The 21,734-nt window shown below is 43.9% G+C and overlaps 1 protein-coding gene across 1 annotated transcript in view; it reads left to right on the top strand.

Moving 5' to 3' along the window:
• LOC137661793 (phospholipase DDHD1-like) overlaps window positions 1–21,460 on the top strand; it is a 68,761-nt gene extending 47,301 nt beyond the window's left edge. The window contains exons 9-14 of the mRNA XM_068397414.1: window positions 7,490–7,743; window positions 11,393–11,468; window positions 16,680–16,829; window positions 18,268–18,520; window positions 19,805–19,987; window positions 21,104–21,460. Coding sequence (XP_068253515.1) covers window positions 7,490–7,743; window positions 11,393–11,468; window positions 16,680–16,829; window positions 18,268–18,520; window positions 19,805–19,987; window positions 21,104–21,276 — 1,089 coding nt within the window. The 3' untranslated portion in view covers window positions 21,277–21,460. The remainder of the gene's footprint in view (window positions 1–7,489; window positions 7,744–11,392; window positions 11,469–16,679; window positions 16,830–18,267; window positions 18,521–19,804; window positions 19,988–21,103) is intronic.
• The last annotated feature ends 274 nt before the right edge of the window (window positions 21,461–21,734 follow it).

Here is a 21,734-nt window from a genome sequence, read left to right as displayed (position 1 = left end):
CAATTTGAATTGCAGGTATTTGTCCAAAAAAGAAAGTGCTATTACAAATGAAACGTTAAAACCTTGAAGAACAGGTTTCTGAAATGCATCTTTGGTGTTGCAGTCAAAATGTTTGGGATGCAGGTCGTCTTGTTCATTCAGCTACAGAGTTTGTGTTCTGCCAGTGAGTTGTCAGAAATGTCACTTCTTGTTTGATTCTGCTCATTTGGTTAGGAGTTGTGTAAAGCTCATAGTCATTAAATAGTTTTTGTATATTTTTTCACCTTTTGTTTTGCCTTTACCTACAGAAAAGAGACTTGGTTTGGTTTGGGGATTTTGCTTGGGTTTTTTGGTTACTCTTCCTTATCCCATTTTATTTTCTGTGACCTAACTTTGCAGAGCTTAAACACAATAGGTATCAAGTTGAGCATTCTTCTGGCAAAAGTTGGGGTTTTTACTATGTTCAGTGTGGAGCCGTTTTGTGGCACTTTGCTCTGAGTGCTCATTCCAGCTCAGAAATGAGCCTTGTCTTCAAGTATTCACATGGTCACACGTTGCTCAGGATTAGTATTCCTGCTCACCACTTCATCACGCCAACACAATTCTTTGTATACTGTGGGCACTTCTAATGCTTTCCATCCAGAAATTCTGGAAGTATCTCAAAAGGAGCTAATTAAACTTTGCTGTGCCCCTGTGAAGTAAACTGAGGAATGCAGTGAGTTCAGCCTAGAGAAGAGTAAAGCCTCTATTCACCTGACAGCACTCAACGATACTTTGGTACGCTTTTTCTTTCTACTTCCAAGGATTTTCCCCACATCTAGAAGAAGCATAACTGCTTCTTTAAAGCTTTTGACCACTCTGTAAACAACTCATTAAGGGATTTGCAAGTGGGTAGCCACTATCTTCTTTCAGGGGGAAGAAGCCTTGTAATGTGTTCAGTGTTCAGTTTTGGGCCCCTCACTACAAGAAAGACACTGAGGTGCTGGAGCGAGTCCAAAGAAGGGCAACAAAGCTGGTGAAGGGTCTGGAGAACAAGTCTTATGAGGAGCAGCTGAGGGAACTGGGGGTGTATAGTCTGGAGAAAAGGAGGCTGAGGGGAGACCTTATCACTGTTTACAGGTACCTGAAAGGAGGTTGTAGCGAGGTGGGTGTTAGTCTCTTCTCCCAGGTAACAAATGATAGGATGAGAGGAAACGGCCTCAAGTTGCACCAGGGGAGGTTTAGATTGGATATTAGGAACAATTTCTTCACCAAAAGGGTTGTCAAGCACTGGAACAGGCTGCCCAGGGCAGTGGTGGAGTCACCATCCCTGGGGGGATTTAAAAGCTGTGTAGATGTGGTGCTGAGGGACGCACATGGTTAGTGGTGGGCTTGGCAGTGCTGGGTTAACGGTTGGACTCAGTGATCTTAAAGGTCCTTTCCAACCAAAACGATTCTGTGGTTCTATGTTGGCTTTCACGTGAGATAGCAGAGACCTGTTTCAGATGCAGCTGGATTGCTCGGCGAAGCATTACGGGAGCGTGGTGGATGACCCTCTCTCTGATTTCAAGTATTGTTTCTTCTGCAGCGTGGTAGGAGAATATCCAAAAGGTGCCTCTGGCTTCTGACATGTGATGTGATACCAGACAGGTAGTAATAATTCAGTACAGCCCTGTGAACATCTCAGTCTGGTCTCGGAGTTCAGTCTGGAGGATGTCTGCAGCCAACAGGTTCAGCTGTGGCGTTTGTGTGTGGCTGCAAGTGAATTGTGCTGTGCAGGTCCCCATATATACCGTGTCCACGATGAGTAAACCAGAATCCCTCTTTAAACATTACACAGATAGTAAGGAAAAGCAATACAGTGATATTTTGATGCACACGTGCCTATTTCGAAATGAACGATCATTTCCCATTTTAATTCTGACCTTGCTAGTGCCATCTGTGGTAACGTAATCTTGGGTTTTAGTGTCTTCAGTGCGTGACTGCGTTTCACATCTGTGTCACTGTAGCTGGATATTTCTTTAATAATAAATGGCTGTAACAGAGATTAAAAAGACTGATGCACAGTAAATTTAGTGTTGTCACCTTCATGATAGTGTTAAGTGCTTATTTTACTGATCTTCACTGTACTTGCAGGCTAATTGTAATTCTGTAAATTATTGATATATGTCTTGGCAGAAAATGCCTGTAGTACAGGATAAATATTATTTACATCCATCATCCCAAGATCTCTAAAGATTTAGTGCAAATATTGCAGTAGCCTCAGAAGATTAGCAGGAGATATTTATGGATTGCTTCCGTCACAGATGAAGAGCAGGGAAATGTGGTGGGTATCGAACGTTTCTCACCAGCTGAGGTCAGGAAACAAAGAAGCCAGGCTCTGGGACATGGTGGCTGTGGGCTTGGTGTTGGAGGTGCATTACAGGCTTTAGGAGACCAGGGGGAATGCAGCGTAATGCAGCCAACCTAGCGCTGCTGCCTTGGGCAGGCTTCACTGTCCACCTTGAAATGGCTTGGTGGTATTAAAAAGGAGAATTAATGACTATACTCTTGAAATTCAGGATGAGTATTAACTTTTATTAGAGCTTTCATCCCTCTTTGATATGAGGTTCTGCAATGGAAATGTCCTTATGCACTCCTTTCAGCAATAAAAGGCAATAGTTTTATGTGTATTTGGAAACAAGAGGGATGTGAAGCAGGAAATTTTCTCTGAGGCTATTTCAACACTGGTTTTGCTTATTCTGTTGGACCTAATAGTCAAGGAGCTGCTTGGCAGCACTTTCGTGGCTTGCTTCATTCATTTGATTGTCCTTGAATGTATTCCCAATTTTACAGAGTGATAGGTTACTGGATCTGCCTGAACCTAAACTTGGTCTTGAATACAGGGACCTGGTTAGAAATGGGTTAGACTCAGCTTTTCAGTAGAAAGAGGGGTACTGAGAGAGACTCGGGTCTGGGCAGATTCGCAGGTCCTTTTTCTGTAGCGTCCCTAAGACACGCAGCCATTCCTGTCTGTTCACACAGCACAGCTCAGTCTGGTTCTGGCCTCTCATCTGTTGTTGTGACACTCTGCTGGCATCCATCAGTGATGCCGCCGGGGAGCGTGACAACTGTTGTGTTCTGGAGGGTCAGCAGCCTCACCGCCTCTGCGTTGTGTGCTGGCACGTTCTTCTGGTTCACGTGAAACAAACACTCCTTGTCTTTGCCTTCATGGCCCTTCGCATCCATCCTTGAGCTGCAAATCTTTCGTTGGCTTTTAAGGACCTTCTTCTACCTCCAGTTGGCTCACACACCTTGTTGTTGCCTGCTTGCTGAATTTCAAAGGAGTTTGCACTTTCTCTTGAAGTTCTCTTGACATTTGGAGGGAGCTGCTTGCAAAACTCACTGTTCCTCAGATCTCCTTAAAATTCCTTTCCCACGAAACCTACAAAAACAGTCACGCTATTCAAGCTGGAGGGGTGCAGAGGTCAGGTTTCCTGCACTCCCTTTTCATACATAGCTGTCTTTTATTTTTTTTCTCTTGGGCTTCAAGCTGTTTGTCCAGTGGGTGAGGGTCCTGTGGAGACAGCAGAGAGAAAGGCCCTCTGAAAGTTACAGCCAAGGGGGGTGGTCAGAGCTGAGAGCAGTCTCAGAAGAGGACAATCAGCATAGCCCAAGAGGAGAGCAAGTGGTTTCATTGGCTTTGACAGATCAAAGAGGTTGGGACTGGAGAGCTATATGCAAGTGTTGGCAGCAAGCAGGTCATTGAGGGTTTGAGCAAGAGCCGTGCAAGCTCTGCGTTACTTCTGTGCTCAGGGTGCCAGCCCAGGGGGTTTGTACTCCTTGTTTTCTTGAAAAAACTCATTTCCTGGATATTGAGGGGAAAATGTCATTACTGTGTCATTACTACACATTCTTTCCTGTGAGGGTGGTGAGACACTGGCCCGGGTTGCCCAGAGAAGCTGTGGCTGCCCCCTCCCTGGCAGTGTTCAAGGCCAGGTTGGATGGGGCTTGGAGCAACCTGGTCTGGTGGAAGGTGTCCCTGCCTGTGGCAGGGGGTTGGAACTGGATGGTCTTTAAGGTCCCTTCCAACCTAAACCATCCCGTGATTCTACGATTCTACGATGTGGCTGGTTTTCGAAGAAATAGGAAGTGTTCCCTTTGTTACGGTGGCTCGATCTGTTCAGTAACAGACATGTAAGCACGCTGCATTTCCCTGGTCCTCCTGGAAGAGCCGAGGGTGCTGGAGCAGAGCGGAGCAGATCAGCAGTCAGAGCAGCAAGCAGCGCTTGTGGGAGCAGCTGCACAGGAGGAAAAAAATCAACTCAATCGACTGCTGCCCCATTTAGTCTTTTGTGAGATATTTGAGCTTGTTTAGTCTGTGGGAGAAGCCTTGGAGATGGTAATATGGGTTGGGCAAAAACTTAGGTACTTGTATTTTTTGTGTTGAATTTCAATTAAAAAAAGTAACTGATTTTAACAAGTATAAAGCCAATTGGTGTTTATAGAAGGTATTTTTATATGGAGTGTTAGGTTATATATCGAGCTGTAACTACAAGAGACATTTGAAAGCCCTTCATGTTACATTTTCTGTGTGCCCTAAAGCCCTTTTCAAACTAATCTTTTCTTTTACAAGTTAGAATATTGTAAGACTTTTTAAGACTAAGAAAGCAAGTCAGGATTAAATCTTAACTTCATATACTACTTAACCAAGTAATTTTTTAGCTGGGACTTGAAATGAATATGCTTTTTCTTTTTCTTTCTTTTTTTTTTTTCTTACTATATACCAAAAGGTTCAGTTTCTGATCTGAGTACTGATACCGAACTGTTGGCAAGATAAAAGAGGCTTTACTACAGCAGACCTACTCAACAGTTAAGTTAGGTAACCAGTGAGTTGGAGTTCAGAAACAATCTCGATCAGATGGTTTAGTTGAATTAAATGCTTGGATTCTGGTCTGCAAACTTCCAAATCAGCAACTATTTGGAAATCGCTGCACAGTTTCTTAGTTACTGTCCATGTTTTTACCAAACTTCTCAGTAACAACATGTTTTTAAGGAGCAGGATAGTTAAAAACGGGGTTGGACTTGGTGTCCAACCAGGACTTTCCACGAATATTCTGGTTTATGCCCCCAGATTGCAAGAGAACAAGACCTTTGTAATGAGATGCCGTGATGCCAGGAGATTCCTTACCCGCTCTGTGCCTGTGGGCTGTGGGGGAGACTGACATAATATCATTCTTCCTGGAAGATATCTGCTTTTCCAGGGAAATAGGCTGTGCAGGAACAGGGTACAGGGCTGCTGAGCAAGCTGGGCAGGACGTTGGGAGCAATAGCTTTTATGCAACAGGAAACCAAGGGAAGCAGTTGAGTTGTGCATTTTACTTTTCCCACCAGATGAAAAATTTAGGGACACTGAGGTATATTAATACACCTTATTTAGGATTTTTTAAAACAAGATGGCATTACTCATCTCCCTGCTGTACTGACAGGGATGCTGGAAGCCGTGATGAGTCCAGCACTAGTTTGCTTGTCATTTTTACGCTGCTGACTCTGAAAGCTGAAGCCAGAAGCTGAAGCCACACGCTCCATCCAGTGTGTGGCTGGGGGTCCCGGGCTCCCTGCCGAGGTCCCCAATGGCAGGATGATGTGTGTTGGCTTCCTTGGAAGGTACCACGGCAGCCAGCCACGCAAACTGCTGGATGTCAGCGTTGCCTCATTTCGCTGAGCTCCTGGCAGGAATCCCGAAACGCTTCGATTTCAACAGATCTCTGCTATTTTGTTCTGGGTTTTAATCAAAACCTTTATAAATGGAGAAAATGCCAGCCAGCCAAAAACAATCCTGATCTCTATTTTCAGCTCCAACTCTTGCTAAAACCTCTGCCTGTTTGCTCGTGTGTGAAAGTGGTGCCCAAAGTCTGTGGAGAGCCCAATGCAAGAATAGGCAGCATCACAGTCAAAAAGACTTGAACGTGGGAATGATGATACTCATTTCTCCGAGCTGTTGCCAGGCTTTGCTAATCATTTCACAGTGCTTTAGGCATCGCGTTTCTTGTGTGGATCCTCTCTCAGTCAAATGTGTATCAAACACTGACAGTCCTAGTGCCATTCATATTTATATTCAGTAATGATTCAGGCTCTTGAAAAATCATGTTCAAATTACGTGTTCTACAGCTTTAATTTCCTGTTGCTAACAAGGGGATGATTTGCAATTTCTTGTTTGTCCTCCTCTATGCCGTAGCCTGGAAGCATTGCTCGGTTACCGTGCTGAGTTTCACAAGCAAAGCTGCCTTTTCTGTATTGTCTGATTCCCAAATCTCATGGCTTTCAACATTTCTCTCTAAAAAAAAATACTTTCTGTGAATCTGAACGTTTTTATGTGTATGTACCCTAATACAGGATTTGAAGCAGGTAAGCCTCTCAGCGATTCAATTAGCGTAGGACCAATATGTATTTATTGCAGCAGTGCTTTAGGATTAGCCTGTGTTGTCTGAGAACTGTGTTGCATTCCTGTTTTTCCCCCCAAAACCCTTCTAGAAACTTAGAACCAGAAAACTCTTTTTCTTAACTTTGTTTATATCAAATGTTCAAATTCTGGCTCTGCCTCAGTTGTGCGTTTTCTTCTCCCATATCTTCCTTTTGCCCGAGATGAGGCTTTTTATTCTTCAGTGGCACCATTTCAGTCTGATTTCTTCAGAAAAAAATTACACGAGGTGCGGTATGGAGGTGGGGAGGTAGGAGAGAAAGCTGCATCTCCTTGTAGCCAAGCAGTGAGCAGAATAATGAAAGACTTGATGCGTTCGAGTGTGCTTTACAGAGATCCAAAAGCAATTTGAGGAGATTTTCCCAGAACCCATTTAGGCTGTCACTGTACTACCTGAGCATTTTAGTGGATTTATCCTCCCAGTCCCCTGCCATGAGGCAGGAATGCTGTTGCTCACTTTGATAAATGGAGAAGAGAGAGTATGACTTGTCTAGGGTTATGCACCAGGCTTGTGGCAGAGATGTGAGTTGGTTCTGGATCATTCAGGCTCTTTCCAGCCTCCTTAGGTTAAAAAAGGAACTGAACCTCTTGACACAGGAGAAACAGGCAGTGCTGTGGAAATGGAGAGAAACAAGCAATAAGGGAAGTACAGCTGTGTTAATAGTCACTGTTGTGCTGATGGACTGATAGTGAAAACCGAGTACCTCGCTATTGCTCACCTCAGAGGAAGCTGTTAAGTCCTTTAAGCACAGCTATCATTTGTTTAAGGGTTTTTTTCAATTTAATGCCTTGGGCTGTGTAGTGTAGCAGTTCTAGGGTCACCACATGTCCTGTGTGGTGGTTGCTGCTGGGTCTGGAGGGGAGTGATGAACCACTGGAGTCATCAACGGTCAACCAAGCTGTTCCTGCTGACCGTACGATTTTGCTCATCTTCCCAGCCTGAGTGAACAGACTATCACGCTCCTCCTAGATGCATGCTCAAGAAGCTGGTCAGTGTAGTATGTGAACATACATGAACAGGAGTGATAAGATGTTGATGTTAAACTTTCTTTCTTTACCTTCTTGAAACAGCTGGTGAAAGGGCTGCAGCAGGAGCTGAACCGGCTATACACACTCTTCTGCTCCCGGAATCCAGAGTTTGAGGAGAAAGGAGGGAAGGTCTCGATTGTGTCCCACTCGTTGGGCTGCGTCATCACCTACGAAATCATGACTGGCTGGAACCCACTCAGACGTTATGAACGGTTGCTGCAGAAGGAGGAGGAGCAGGTAGAAGACCGTTGGATGAGCTATGAGGAGCAACGTTTACTTTACATAACTAAACAACGGTAATGCATCTGCTTCTGATTGTTAAATGAGAAAACCACATCCCTAGATGATGCCCTTTGAGTGTTTCCAGAACCCGCCATGGCTGTTATCTTCTGTGGCTCATGTTCTTCTGGTAATGAATGGCAGTGGTAAATGCTAAACACAGGATTGAGCTGGCACTGCTAATAGGAGCTCTGAATCCACATCCTACGGGCTGTACCAGAACCAAGCAGCTAGCTACTGCTCACTGACCCGATGTGCTGGGAGCAGATCATAGCCAGGAAGAAAGGAGAAGGTCAGGCCATTACCCCTCCAGATACTTGAGGAGAAACACAACGAAGTAGCTTGCAGGTGGGCAGTGAGCTGTCATACCGAGCAGAACCTGAGCAGTGAAATTCCAAAGTTTCTAGAGGAAAATGAGTAGTTTTCTCCTAGGCTCAGCTTGGAAAGTGAGCTCCCCCAGCTGGATACAGATGTTGTAAACACTGTGATTGAGTTTATGGGGTTACTGCTCTGCAGCGCATCATTTACCAGCTTCTTCCTGCTGCCATCTAGAAATGTTCATGCTGCTAGGAGTGCGAAGCAGCACTGCCCACTGTGACAAACAGGATCTCTGTTTCAGTGCCTTACAAGTATTGGTAGGGATCCTCAGTGTTAGGGGACCTTGCAGATCTTCGTGATGTCTCCACAGTGTTAAGGTGACTTCCCTGTCCTAACCTGGTTATCAAGGTGCTATGAGACACCCGTAAGTAGAGAATCTAATAATAGTAGCTTGAGCTTCAATCTTTCAAGTAGGAGGTGAGGATAAATCATGATCACAGTTCTTTTTGGTTCCTTCTTGAAACCCATCGTAGTATTGGTGGTCCTTTGGAAGCATTAATATAGCATCAGATCTCCTGCAGCGCTTGAAAGCGGTACGTGTGTAATTAGGGATTGGTACAGGACATCTCTATCAGCTGCAAGGCTGGATAAAGTGCAATCTTTCTGAGAGAAGGGGAGTAAGAAAGCACCCGCGGGTGCTGAGGGAGCTGGCGGAAGTCATTGCTAGGCCACTCTCCATCATCTTTGCTAAGTCGTGGGCAACGGGAGAGGTGCCTGAGGACTGGAGGAAAGCGAACGTCACTCCAGTCTTCAAAAAGGGCAGGAAGGAGGACCCGGGTAACTATAGACCGGTCAGCCTCACCTCCATCCCCGGAAAGGTGATGGAGCAACTTGTTCTTGGTGCTGTCTCTAGGCACATCAAGGATAGGGGGATCATTAGGGGCACTCAGCATGGCTTCACCAACGGGAAGTCTTGCTCAACCAACTTGATAGCCTTTTATGAGGACGTAACCCGGTGGATAGATGATGGTAAAGCTGTGGATGTGGTCTATCTCGATTTCAGTAAAGCGTTTGACACGGTCTCCCACAGCATCCTCGCAGCTAAACTGGGGAAGTGTGGTCTGGATGATCGGGTAGTGAGGTGGATTGTGAACTGGCTGAAGGAAAGAAGCCAGAGAGTAGTGGTCAATGGGACAGAGTCCAGTTGGAGGTCTGTGTCTAGCGGAGTTCCGCAAGGGTCGGTTCTGGGACCAGTTCTATTCAATATATTCATTAATGACTTGGATGAGGGATTAGAGTGCGCTGTCAGCAAGTTCGCTGATGACACAAAACTGGGAGGAGTGGCTGATGTGCCGGAAGGCTGCGCAGCCATTCAGAGAGACCTGGACAGGCTGGAGAGTTGGGCAGGGAGAAATTTAATGAACTATAACAAGGGCAAGTGTAGAGTCCTGCATCTGGGCAAGAACAACCCCATGTACCAGTACAAGTTGGGGACAGAGCTGTTGGAGAGCAGCGTAGGGGAAAGGGACCTGGGGGTCCTAGTGGACAACAGGATGACCATGAGTCAGCAGTGTGCCCTTGTGGCCAAGAAGGCCAATGGCATCCTGGGGTGTATTAGAAGGGGTGTGGTCAGCAGGTCAAGAGAGGTTCTCCTCCCCCTCTACTCTGCCCTGGTGAGGCCGCATCTGGAGTATTGTGTCCAGTTCTGGGCCCCTCAGTTCAAGAAGGACAGGGAACTGCTAGAGAGAGTCCAGCGCAGAGCCACGAAGATGATTAAGGGAGTGGAACATCTCCCTTATGAGGAGAGGCTGAGGGAGCTGGGTCTTTTTAGCTTGGAGAAGAGGAGACTGAGGGGTGACCTCATTAATGTTTATAAATATGTAAAGGGCAAGTGTCATGAGGATGGAGCCAGGCTCTTCTCAGTAACATCCCTTGACAGGACAAGGGGCAATGGGTGCAAGCTGGAGCACAGGAGATTCCACTTAAATTTGAGGAAAAACTTCTTTACAGTGAGGGTGACTGAACACTGGAACAGGCTGCCCAGAGAGGTTGTGGAGTCTCCTTCTCTGGAGACATTCAAAACCCGCCTGGACGCGTTCCTGTGTGATATGGTCTAGGCAATCCTGCCCCGGCAGGGGGATTGGACTAGATGATCTTTCGAGGTCCCTTCCAATCCGTAACATTCTGTGATTCTGTGATTCTGTAATGAAGTTGTCCAGTGGTAAGATGGCCCTTCAGGCATATCACTAGCATATGATCAGGGAAAAAATTCCCATTTTCACACTCATGCTCCGGCTCCTTAAGCATCCTCTGAAGTGTGTCAGGTCACATCCACAGTAATCCAAGTATCATTTGACAGTGGAACTTCCGCGTAGAGTGGCTCTCCATTTCATGAGCCATCTTAGTGCAATTCAGTCTGAAATGACAGAAAATATACTACTGACAACTTATAACTCTGGGTTTCTAGTGTTTTAAGGATGGCAAACACATAGTGGATTTCTGGAAGTGCTTATGCCTGAGTAGGGCGTGTCATAGCATGTGTAAATACTCTACATTGTAGAATAACATGCGTACAGCACGTGAGGTCATGTATTAGAACCCTTTGGCAGTTCACAAGAGTCAAGAATCCTGCATGCCTTCTTTTTTAAGACTGAATGATGCTTGTTAAAGCATACAAACTTCTTTGACAGTACTGCTCTGTGGGCAGTTTCAGCTCCAGACTTGCTTCTTTCTAATCAGGATGGCAGAGGATGAGCTTAATGTATTTGTTTACATGATGCTTTTGTGGAACTTGAGGAGATGGTGTTTTCCTGCTCTGAAGAGGGCATAATGCTCTAGTGCTGGGACTGGGGACAGTGCTTTATATTGTAGCTGCCTTTTTAATTCAGGCTAACTAGAAGCAGCAGTGAACAACCTTTTTTAATGATAGCTGAAAGGGTGGGATGCTGTCCTCTAGATATTCTACCACAATACAGAACTCCATGAAGCTTGGGCCATGGAGTTTCCTGTGGCTCTGGGGTTTTTTTAAACAAAACAGGTGATTTGGCTGCAAAAACACCAAGGAAACAGGCAATGAGTCACCTACTCCTGAGAAAGGAGGGTGGGCAGATGCTTGGGGTGGTGAACAAGGGAACTGCCGTGTCTTGATTGATTCCTTCTGTGCTCAGAGAAACAGGATTTCACATACATTGATTCTTAATCGGCTGGACTGCCTCCGAGAAATACTGATGCCATCACTCTCTCTTCCCAGCAGACAAAACTGTTGGACCCCACAGGAATGCCTGTTTGGATCAGAGAGGTTAAGGCTACATTTTTTTATTGGATCTCAGAAAGATCTCTATTTTCTAGGTCGAGAGAGATAGAAGAGAGGTTATCTGAGTTAAAGGCATCCACCGTATCAAAACCACCTGCCTTAAAATTTAAGGTATGTATGTTCAAGAGGCTTTTACTGAATGTTCTACTTGCTGTAAAAATACATCTGCAATATGAGTTATTCTACTTACTTTTTTTTTCCCATGTCCCTAGGCATGATGTTGGTAGAATAATTTTAATGTATTGGTCGAAGTGTGTGTACATGTGTGTAAACATGTTACTATATTCATATATTACTATTTATTGCAAATATATATGCTTATATGTAAATATATAAACCTGTATGTAGATTGTTAAAATGTTACACGCACACGTACAACTATGTGGGAAGGTAAAAGCCGTTTGGCAAATTACATTAATCATGTATCTTAAACAATTTCACTTGTACTTCGTTGACTAATCCATTTTCCTTGGGGACTACTTCTAAGGTGTCACATCTCTGAGCAAATCTGATTGAAATCCCTCCAGTAGTGGATTTTCCTTCCAAATTACACTGATTTGACAGTTCGCACAAGTTACTTTGTCTCATGAAATAGATTGCTTGCTAATCAGCTGTATAAATTGCTACGATGTCATATCATTGGGAAAAGTCATTTTCTAGCTTCTTGGTAGGATGTGCAACACTTTCTAGTTGCTTGGCTATATCCTGAAATATTAAACCGTAAAAATGTGACATGATAGATGAGAAGAAAATAGATTATTGTTTCTTAACTTGCCATTTTTCTTTCCTTCTGAGCTCAGAAAGACTCCCAGAAGCCAAGGTCAATCTTGGGCCATAAAAAAAAAGGAAACTAACCACAATTCAATTTGTCACAGCCTTCTCCTTTCCTTCACTGCTTAAAAGCCTGTGTGGTGCTATTATCTCTACCATCAAGGAAGCTGGAGTCAGGCTGATACTCCTCCAGCTATGTGAAAAATTCTTCTTTACTCAGTTGTGTTTAAACTGAAGGTTTTTTGAACAGATGCTTTTTAGAGGGAGCGGGAAAGGAGAGGAAAAGAAAGGGGGAAGAAAAGAGGACTGTATCAATCCAACCTACTAGGTACTTTCCTGTTGCAGTACCTCCTTTTTCTTACCCTTACTGAAAGGAAGGTGTTTTGTTTCTGTGAAGCTTTACGCTAGTCACTCCCATTGCTTGAGTACCGTGTGAGACAGAGCTCCACGGGAAGAGAGAGGCTTTCCATGAACATGATGGCAAAGTGCTTCTGCCAAGGGAGGATTTCAACAGGGTGATTGAAAGAGGATTGCTCATCAGCAAGCCGGTCCAGCTTCCTGAGGGGGACTAGCTTGTTGAAAGGGAAGTAACTGCTTTGTAGGTACCAACTACCTGCACCTTGGCTCTTCATGGCAGACCAGAGCTCTGGTTTGATCATGAGTTGCTATTCACCATAAATGCTTGATCCACAAATTACTTTGGTCTGTGCGAGGCAGGACACTGGAGTCTTTGGTCCCAGGTTTCCTTAAGCTGTATTACACAGCGAAATGGGCATGGACAGCTGTAATGAAATAGGCCAGCCACTGTCGACGTGTTGCCTCTTTTATGGACTGAAACAAATTAATCCTGCCAGGATGGGAGAAAGTCACTACTCCTACATTAAGCAGAGTTACGCTTGCTTGACGTTGAGCAAGGTAGCTTGTGGCAAGACAAGTACAAGAATAAATACAGCAGCTGACTTGGCTGGTATCTAATATTAGAGGAAACGATCTGTGTTTGACCCTTTGGGGAGGAAAAAAAACCCTTGAAGATATGGAGTGTCTTGTACTCTACTAATGTATTGGACAAGCCACCAGAATGAGAACTTGAGGATGAGGTATCTTTATGGTGTGCTCTCCTCTGCTTCTCCTCAGATGGCACAATTGAATAGGCTGCTAAATCATTAGGACTTGTGTGGGTTAAAAGCAAAGCCAACACCCCGTTGTAAATGTAAAGCTTAGAAGGCAGCCTTCTCCCCACTAGCTGTGTAAGCAGAAACGGCGTTAAAGGCTAAAGGGGCTGAAGAACATGAAAAGATGGGGAATGGTGCGGTACCGACCTCTTTATGACTCTGTGGTGCATGAAAATAACCATGATGTTCTAGGATGATTTTCAATCACAGTGAGGAAGAGGAAGGCAGGACATACCGCACTTCCTCCCTAGCACTGAAAAGGAGATTCATTTAAATCTGGACTTGACAATGTGCTGGCCCAAAGTGCTTCAGGAGTCCTTAGCACTGCTCCTTCACCCAGGGTTACAGAAACTCTTGTAGAAGGAGCTCCAGGTTGTACTTGGCCTTGTGGTTTCTATGTAGCATCATCTGACAGTGACATCAATGTTGATAACAACTATCACAAATTACTTATAAGATACTAGTGATTTACCAGATGTGCAAGAACTATGAGAGCTGGATGGGATGCTGACGTGCAGCCTTACCTGAGAGGAGAAAGCCTTTAAACTGAATGCGGAAATGTGCCGTAGGTTCAACACACAACAGCCCAGTTAAATTCCCCAGGTAATACTGGTGTAAGTCTCTGTTCCCTTTGTCTGCTAAGGCTGCACAACACTCGTGGGTGCAGGAACGGGTCGAGGCTGCTGCAGGGCTCTGTATTTCCTTGCTCTGGGAGGATGTTTGGGATCCTCCAGGCTGAAAGGCTGGATTCCAACATAAATTGGAATCACCTTCTGTGTCTTCTGTTTTAACATCACCACTAAACACCATCATTTGTCCCACACACTTACCTATGCACAAAAGAGCTGTGCTGCCTCGCTTCTGTTGACTCATTTGGCTTTTTTTTTTTAATGCTGTAAATACCACAGTCTTAAGTTGAAAGGATGACTGTTTGGCTTGGCTTCTGCGTAAAACAGAAATAAATTAATTAAGTCTTCTGTTTGTGAATCATAAGCAGAAGAGAAGCGCTATTTATGAATCATAACCAGGAGAAAAGTGCCATCCTGAAAGGTCATGTTCTTAAATATTTCTTCTCTGTTGTTAAACATTTACAGGAGTATATGTGAAGTGCCCCACTCCTGCTTCTAGGAGAAACACCAAAATTAATAAATATTTTCTAGAAAGATTTTAGTCCTCTATTCCCAGTAGATTTCATGGCGTGGCAGCCTGCTCTTCAGCCGCTTTGCAACAGCACTGAGAGTCTAATGGCTGCAATTTAAAGGACTGTTATTTTTGGAAGACTTACTTTTGATTTTCAACGTTCACTGCTTTGGTATTGGTCTGGTGGCACCCATTAAGGTGCCCACCAATTAGTACTTTGTAAGCATTTCCAGAGCTGGAAGACCATGTTGAAAGGCTTGTGTGTGTAAAAAAAGACATAGCAAAGAAGAGTGCCCTCCCAGGAGAAAGCATCTGTCTTTGGGCACAGTTGATTTTGTGTTTATCAATAGAAATGACGGAACAAAAGCCGTTTGCACCCTGTAACCACTGAAACGATTTACTTGGGAGATTTTTGCCTCGTCTGTACTTGCCTAAGGTGAATTCATGAAAACATCTTTTAAGCATCTGCTAGCAAGTGGAAGCTGGCAGTTACTTCTGATTTCTTTCGAAGCAGAAAGACTGTAGTTGTGTCCTCGGGGTGCTCGGTACAGAAATACGATGGACAGGGTTAAAGGGTACTTATTCAGTTTAAAGGATTGCACTGGGAGTATCTGTTTCTATTGTATTTGAAGATGAGAAAGCCTTTCTTGTCCAAACTGCAGAAATGTAAGGGTCTGTGTAAGGCTCGATTATAAGAAAGAAGCACGGCTTTGCACCAGATTAGAGTGACAATATAGATGACAGAGCAGCGCTTTGCAGCATATGACATTGAATAGCTTTGCTGAAGACATAGGTTTTTTTTTTTTTTTCCCCCCCCATTGAATTAGGACTTGTGCATTTTTTTGGAAGGAAGAGATGGGGTACCAGTGCCAAGTCAGAGGAGGAGGAATGTTTTGTGCAGTGCTGGAATCTGATAGATGAAATGGACCGTTGTTCCTACGCCCTCGCTCCATGCGCTGACATACAGCGAAGGCACATGGGAATCCAAGCGTCCTCCGTGTGCACTTAGCAAGAATGCAGCAATTTCTCTCGCTGGTTACATAGCAGCACACTGGGAGTTGCTTCTGTGGTGCCCTGCAAACTGGGCACTGCTGCTGGGAAAGTTGCAGTGAAGGTCTGATTCTGGTAAAATTAATTTTTCATATAAGAAAATATTCTAAAGGTTAAAAAGTAATTTTGACTCATGAAAATATTTTTGACTACAGAGTTTTACATGTGATGTTTCTAGGAGACGATATCTGAGGATTGGTAATGGGATACGAAGATATTCACCTCTAGGTCACTGTTGAATCCCGGCCCAGGTTGGTAGTGACCAAAAGTCGTTACTACTGATGCATGTTCAGTGACCTTTGTCAGATGGGTTGGCAGTTGCAGGTCAGGTTTTCTCAGTTGCCTCTCGGTGTCAGAGGCAGTCCTTTTAGAACAGAGTCACGGTGGCTTTGGACAGCGTGAGAGTAGCCTGCGGAGTCACTCGGTGTGCTGGACCTGTCCTGGGTAGTGCTTCCTAATGTGCATCTTGGTGGCACTTTTGACAAGGAACATTCTCTGGATGTGTTTAAGAAAAGCCTGGACATGGCACTTAGTGCCATGGTCCAGTTGACATGGTGGTGTCAGGGCAATGGTTGGACTTGATGATCCCAGAGGGCTCTTCCAACCTGGTTGATTCTGTGATTCTATTTGCTTAACACTGGGTGTATTTAAGAGGTTGTACATAACACCAGCCTGTGTGTGTGTGTGACTACTGTAAGTATTCTCTACGTTGTCTTTACTACTCAATGTAGCTTGCGTTTCTACTTCATCAGTGGGTGTGTGTAGCAAAACACGTCATGGAGTTAGGGTAAGATTAAGGAGCTGTGGTAAGCTTTGGGGAGTTCAGGAGAAATCGGACTTCAGTCTTGTGAAGTTCATCATATTTCCTCAGTGTCTTCCAAATTCTTCTCGCTCCAGCCTTTCCACTGTTGGTAGACCTCTTTCAGTTCAAATATCCAACTTGTTTTTCAGTTTTCCAACCATGTAGCACCACAACATGTAACTCTCTTCTCACAGCAAAGGGAAATGGGAAACTTAACCGTCATGTTACAGTACGTATGTTATAGTGGTCTTCCCCATTTTGACCAACTAATACTATATGAGTCCCTCAGTTGAAACTGAGAAATCAGTTGAAAGAGAGAAATCAAATCCAGCCATGTTAGAAAGCATTATTTCCATCCTTATTAACGTGGATGAAATCTCTCCTTAGGTTGAGAATTTCTTCTGTATGGGATCTCCATTAGCATTGTTTTTGCTATTGCATGGCATCCGTCCAGGAAACAGCGGTAGTCAAGATCATATTCTGCCCAGAACAATTTGTAACCGCTTACTAAATATTTTTCATCCAGCAGATCCAGTGGTGAGTTTTCATGGTAGTTGCAAGCTTTTACCTTGGCTATTTTTAAGCATCAGCTGTGTGATAATGTGTGATCTTCAAAGCGTGTGAATCAACGCAAGTGTGTTCCAGCACGGGACTGTTTGTTAATGATTATTGTACAAGGTCTTGGGTTTTATAACTGTAGAATAACAGTTTTTACAAGTAACTGCCTTAGAAATCATATACTTTTCTTCTTTTTTCATATTAATAAGATTCGAGATTACTCTGCTTTGTTTTTCGCAAAGACGTAAGAAATAATCCTTCTCAGTCAAGTTCCAACTTGGGTTTAACTTTCTGACTTCCATTAAACATCATCTGTCCAAAGATACTACTGCTGGTAAAAAAGGCTCCACAAGCAGTTTACAAGATACTATAGAAAAACAAAACCGCTTTTTTTTTTCCCCAAGGGGTCTGCAGTAACAGATTGTTGGAGGCTGGGATAGTACTTGGGAGGGCAGTGTTGGTATAGACTCATCCTGGTTCTGCTCATCTCAAGATCGTGTTCAGCTCCAGCTACTCCAAAACCAGAATTTCCCGGGACATCTAGGGCGATTGGTCAGGCTGCAATCTGTGGTCCCACTCTGCAAATAGTAACTTTATTTAGTTTTAAGTTAAGGAAGCACAGAATGCTTTTCTACATTTAAGTAAACAAAGAAAAATAAAGAATCGATAGAAAATGATTTTTTTAATAAGCACACCAATAACGGTTTGCACAGGGATCAATGAAGAGTCATTAAACGTAATGTTTATGTAGCCAGTTCCTCCCTCTCTGTTGAGTTGTGCAGAATCAGTTTAACTGTGTGTAGTGGAAACGCTGCAGAGAAATGTGCAAATGTGAGTGCACAAGCACTGGGGCAGCTAATCTGTCTTCCAGGCTATGAAAATAGGCTGGAGGTTAGAGGAGGCTCAGAGGTGACCTTATTGCAGTCTACAACTACCTGAAGGGAGGTTGTAGTGGGGTGGGAGTCGGCCTCTTCTCCCAGGCAACTAGCGATAGGACAAGAGGACACAGTGTCAAGCTTCGCCAGGGGAGGTTCAGGTTGGACATTAGGAAGAATTTCTTCTCTGAAAGTGTCATTAGCCATTGGAAGGGGCTGCCCAGGGAGGTGGTGGAGTCCCCATCTCTGGAGGGGTTTAAGAAAAGCCTGGACATGGCACTTAGTGCCATGGTCTAGTTGACATGGTGGTGTCAGGGCAACGGTTGGACTCGATGATCCCAGAGGTGTCTTCCAACCTGGTTGATTCTGTGATTCTGTAAAATAAAAGTGAAGCAGAACATAACTCCACCATTCTGCCACTTTCTCGGCTTCACTCATTACAGATATTTCGGATTTGATGGTGGAGAGGACTCTGTGTGGTAAGGGAATGTGGTTTTTCAGTCTTGACACTCAGGATTTTCTTTTCCCAATTCCTCTTGCAGGCCTATAGATTAGAACCTTTAATTCTGAAACGCTACAGCAACATTTCGCCTGTCCAGATCCACTGGTACAACACTGCAAACCCTCTGCCTTACAAGCACATGAAGCTAAGTTTTCTCAACCCAACAAAAGAAACTACCTCAGTTACTGACAGCGAAAGCGTTTCGACTGGTCCGAGCCCAACTGCTGCACCGGTCACGGTTCTACGCCGCTACGGGGAGTCTATAACAAACATAGGCAAAGCGAGTATATTGGGTAATTATTCTTTATGGCCTTTTTCTTTTATATAGGACCTTCTTGTAGAGCTTCACTGTTCAAGGTGCAAACGTAAGCAAGCTATTCCTGGCTGTTTCAGTTTGTTCTGTGTAGGTTTATGCCTTGTTTTAATCCCAACTGACATTTACTTTGAAGAAAAGACAGTTTACGTACACTGGAGTCAAGGCTTGCGGGGAGAGGATGTGGGGCAGGGAGTTTATGCTATTGCTGCCTTATTGTTGTCTGCATTATTGAAGTAACATCCTGGTGATTTAATAGTTTACATGCTACTTCATGGGGAAAAAAAAATAAAGCTTGTTTTGTGACTACATTTTCTGGGTAAATATTACATTTTATTGGTAAATAGGAGAAAAATCACTCTGTGTAAGCTGTTACAGTTCCATTTAACTCAGGATTTCACAATAGGAAATTCAGGCTGGTTTAATATGAAGTCTGTCTCCTGTCTTTCTGAGTCAAAATAAGCCCTGGTTTAACCGAGCTTAAATTCCCTTTCGCTGCAGCTTATATTTGAGCATGCACTTGCAGTTTTTGTTGACTCAAGGCTTTTCTTTAGCTCTCCGTGTGGGATTTGGAAGAAGGCTACCGTGACCTAGTGCCAGGAATCTTTCCAATCAAATAAGTAAAGTACATAAAAGCCCTTTAGTCCTTAAGTGGAAGTAGGCAGTACTTCAAAGCAGGGTTGCTTTTTGCTGTTACTATAGTAACTTTAATGCCATGTCCATGAGGTGGCAGCAAAGTCGGGAGAAAACATCACAGATCTGTGCTGGACTTCGACACTCCTCTTCCTGAGCAACCAAAACAGTCCTTTTAAAGGATGATACAACATTTCTAAATGTCTGTAAGGGTTATGCCAACATAAGGACCCGTAACGGGAGGAGTGTCTTAAGTGTCCTGATGTGCAGAAGGTACTAGCATTGTTATAAAGCATTTTTGTCTTAATCTTAGACTTTTTATGAAAGAGGAATTACCACATATCCTTAAAAGTACCAGATTTCTTGCTGCAGAAGTGTGCTCATATATTTCTGTTCCCCTAACTAGAGTTTCCAAATTATAGCCCTTGCTTGTACGCTAGATTAGTCTCACGATAAACAGTGTACACTTCAGTCAGATAAGCTGTTCCCACCCTAGAAAAGCACGAATAGTGTTTTCCTTTGGCTGTCACTCAACTCTAATTGATGGGTGCTACAGTGACTTTAATTTGCGGTTTGATTTAACTGCCCTCGTGCTTGTTTGTTTTTTTTTTCCCCTCCATGCTGAACGCAGGAGCTGTGAGTATTGGGAAGGGCCTCGGCGGGATGCTTTTTTCAAGATTTGGTCAGTCTAGTCCAGCCACCCCACAGACACTCGAGATGGGAAAGGATGGAGCTGAGGGGGACGACAAGAAGGCCACAACCGTTGGGACACCGCCTTCCCCGCACAGCAGCTCGGGCTTTCTCGAACCCACAGGTTAGTGACGAGTCCACCTTCAAACCCCGTGGAAACAGGACCTTTAGTGGGCTGCGTCTGTCTGTTGGGGGAGGCTGGAAATGCCATGACAACATGTGCCACTGTTTGATTTTGTTGGTTTGCTCTAAGGTGATAAATATTATCATAGAATCACAGGATGGTTTGGGTTGGAAGAGACCTTAAAGATCATCCAGTTCCAACCCCCTGCCACGGGCAGGGACACCTTGCACCAGACCAGGTTGCTCAAATCCATTCCTTCTTTTTGAATCTCTTAAGGCTGTCCATGGACTGACTCCTTGTTCTCCCTTTTATCCTTCTTTCTTTCAAAGGAGGTTTATCTGTGTATGTGTTTGTGCATACATGCACAACACTTACACATGTGTATGCATGTATGAATTTTGGCTAATGAAATCTGCATATTAGTCGTTCCCAGACTCCCACTAGGAAAAGCAATATGATTGCTGCAGAAGAGAATCCCACAGACCATTTATCATAAAATGGATTTACAGAATCACAGAATCAATGAGGTTGGAAGAGACCTCTGGGATCATCGAGTCCAACCATTGCCCTGACACCACCCTGTCAACTAGACCATGGCACTAAGGGCCATGTCCAGTCTTTTCTTAATCACCTCCAGAGATGGTGACTCCACCACCTCCCTGGGCAGCCCCTTCCAATGGCTAATGACCCTTGCTGAGAAGAAATGCTTCCTAATGTCCAACCTGAACCTCCCCTGGCGAAGCTTGAGGCTGTGTCCTCTTGTTCACCAGAGGAGGTTCAGGTATTTATGTAGTTACTATAAGGAAAACAGCTGCTTAAAAAAATGCCAGCTTTTTCCAAGCTTTAGGTTTAGTTGTGTTTCCGCCCCCCTGAACTAAGCACCACTCTTAGGTCAGGTTTGTGCTAAATGCATGTGCATAAACGTGTATGTACATATTAAAAAGCACAGTTGGCTTAGGTGAGGGTACTGTTAAATGTAAACACAGAGATACGATGTGCTTTTTATACACAGCACGTAGAATCAGAACCTGAAGCTGATGGGAAAACATGCTGGCATTTTTTTCTTCTGCTGACATGCAATTCTAACAGCGTTTTTGTGTCTCTTTCAATTTCTAGTGGAACTGGAGCACAGGATTGATTTTGAGCTCAGGATAGATCTTGTGGAGAGCACATACTGGTCCACGGTCACTGCCTATTGGTCATCTCTGGATATCGCTCTTTTCCTTCTAACCTTCATCTACAAACACGACCAAGAAGATCCTGACAAATCCAGTTTAGACACTATTTGAATTTTTGACTGGGGATGGGAAAGGAAATTTTAAAACAAATGGCACAAAACTGATGTGTTACTGTTGACCTGCAGCATATAAGGCGTAGAGGTTTCAGGTTTAAGTGCATGTTTGGATTTTTTCCTGTTTCTGAAGAGCAAAAATGGTTTGTATTTAAAAGCAATTTATCGTTTTAAACATTTTGCAGTGCTTAATTAGACCTGAAATGATTCCAAATTCTTGTTAACTTTGACTGTATAAAAAGCCAATACAACGTGTAGCATCCCATAAGCACGGTTGTGCAGTGTGCTTGGGTGACGTACTTGTTAATGACCATAGTTGCTGTTTAATTCATTAAAGTATAAAAGATTAGCTGATATAAAAAAAAAAAAAATAATTTCCATTAACAAAAATATATGTTAGATACAAACCTAAAACTGCCATGTTCTGATGTTTTATGTATCAGTAAATAACAAACG

This window comes from Nyctibius grandis, chromosome 4 (assembly GCF_013368605.1).
Source record: "Nyctibius grandis isolate bNycGra1 chromosome 4, bNycGra1.pri, whole genome shotgun sequence".
NCBI lineage: Eukaryota > Metazoa > Chordata > Aves > Nyctibiiformes > Nyctibiidae > Nyctibius > Nyctibius grandis.
This window is presented reverse-complemented; position numbering and strand designations above follow the sequence as displayed.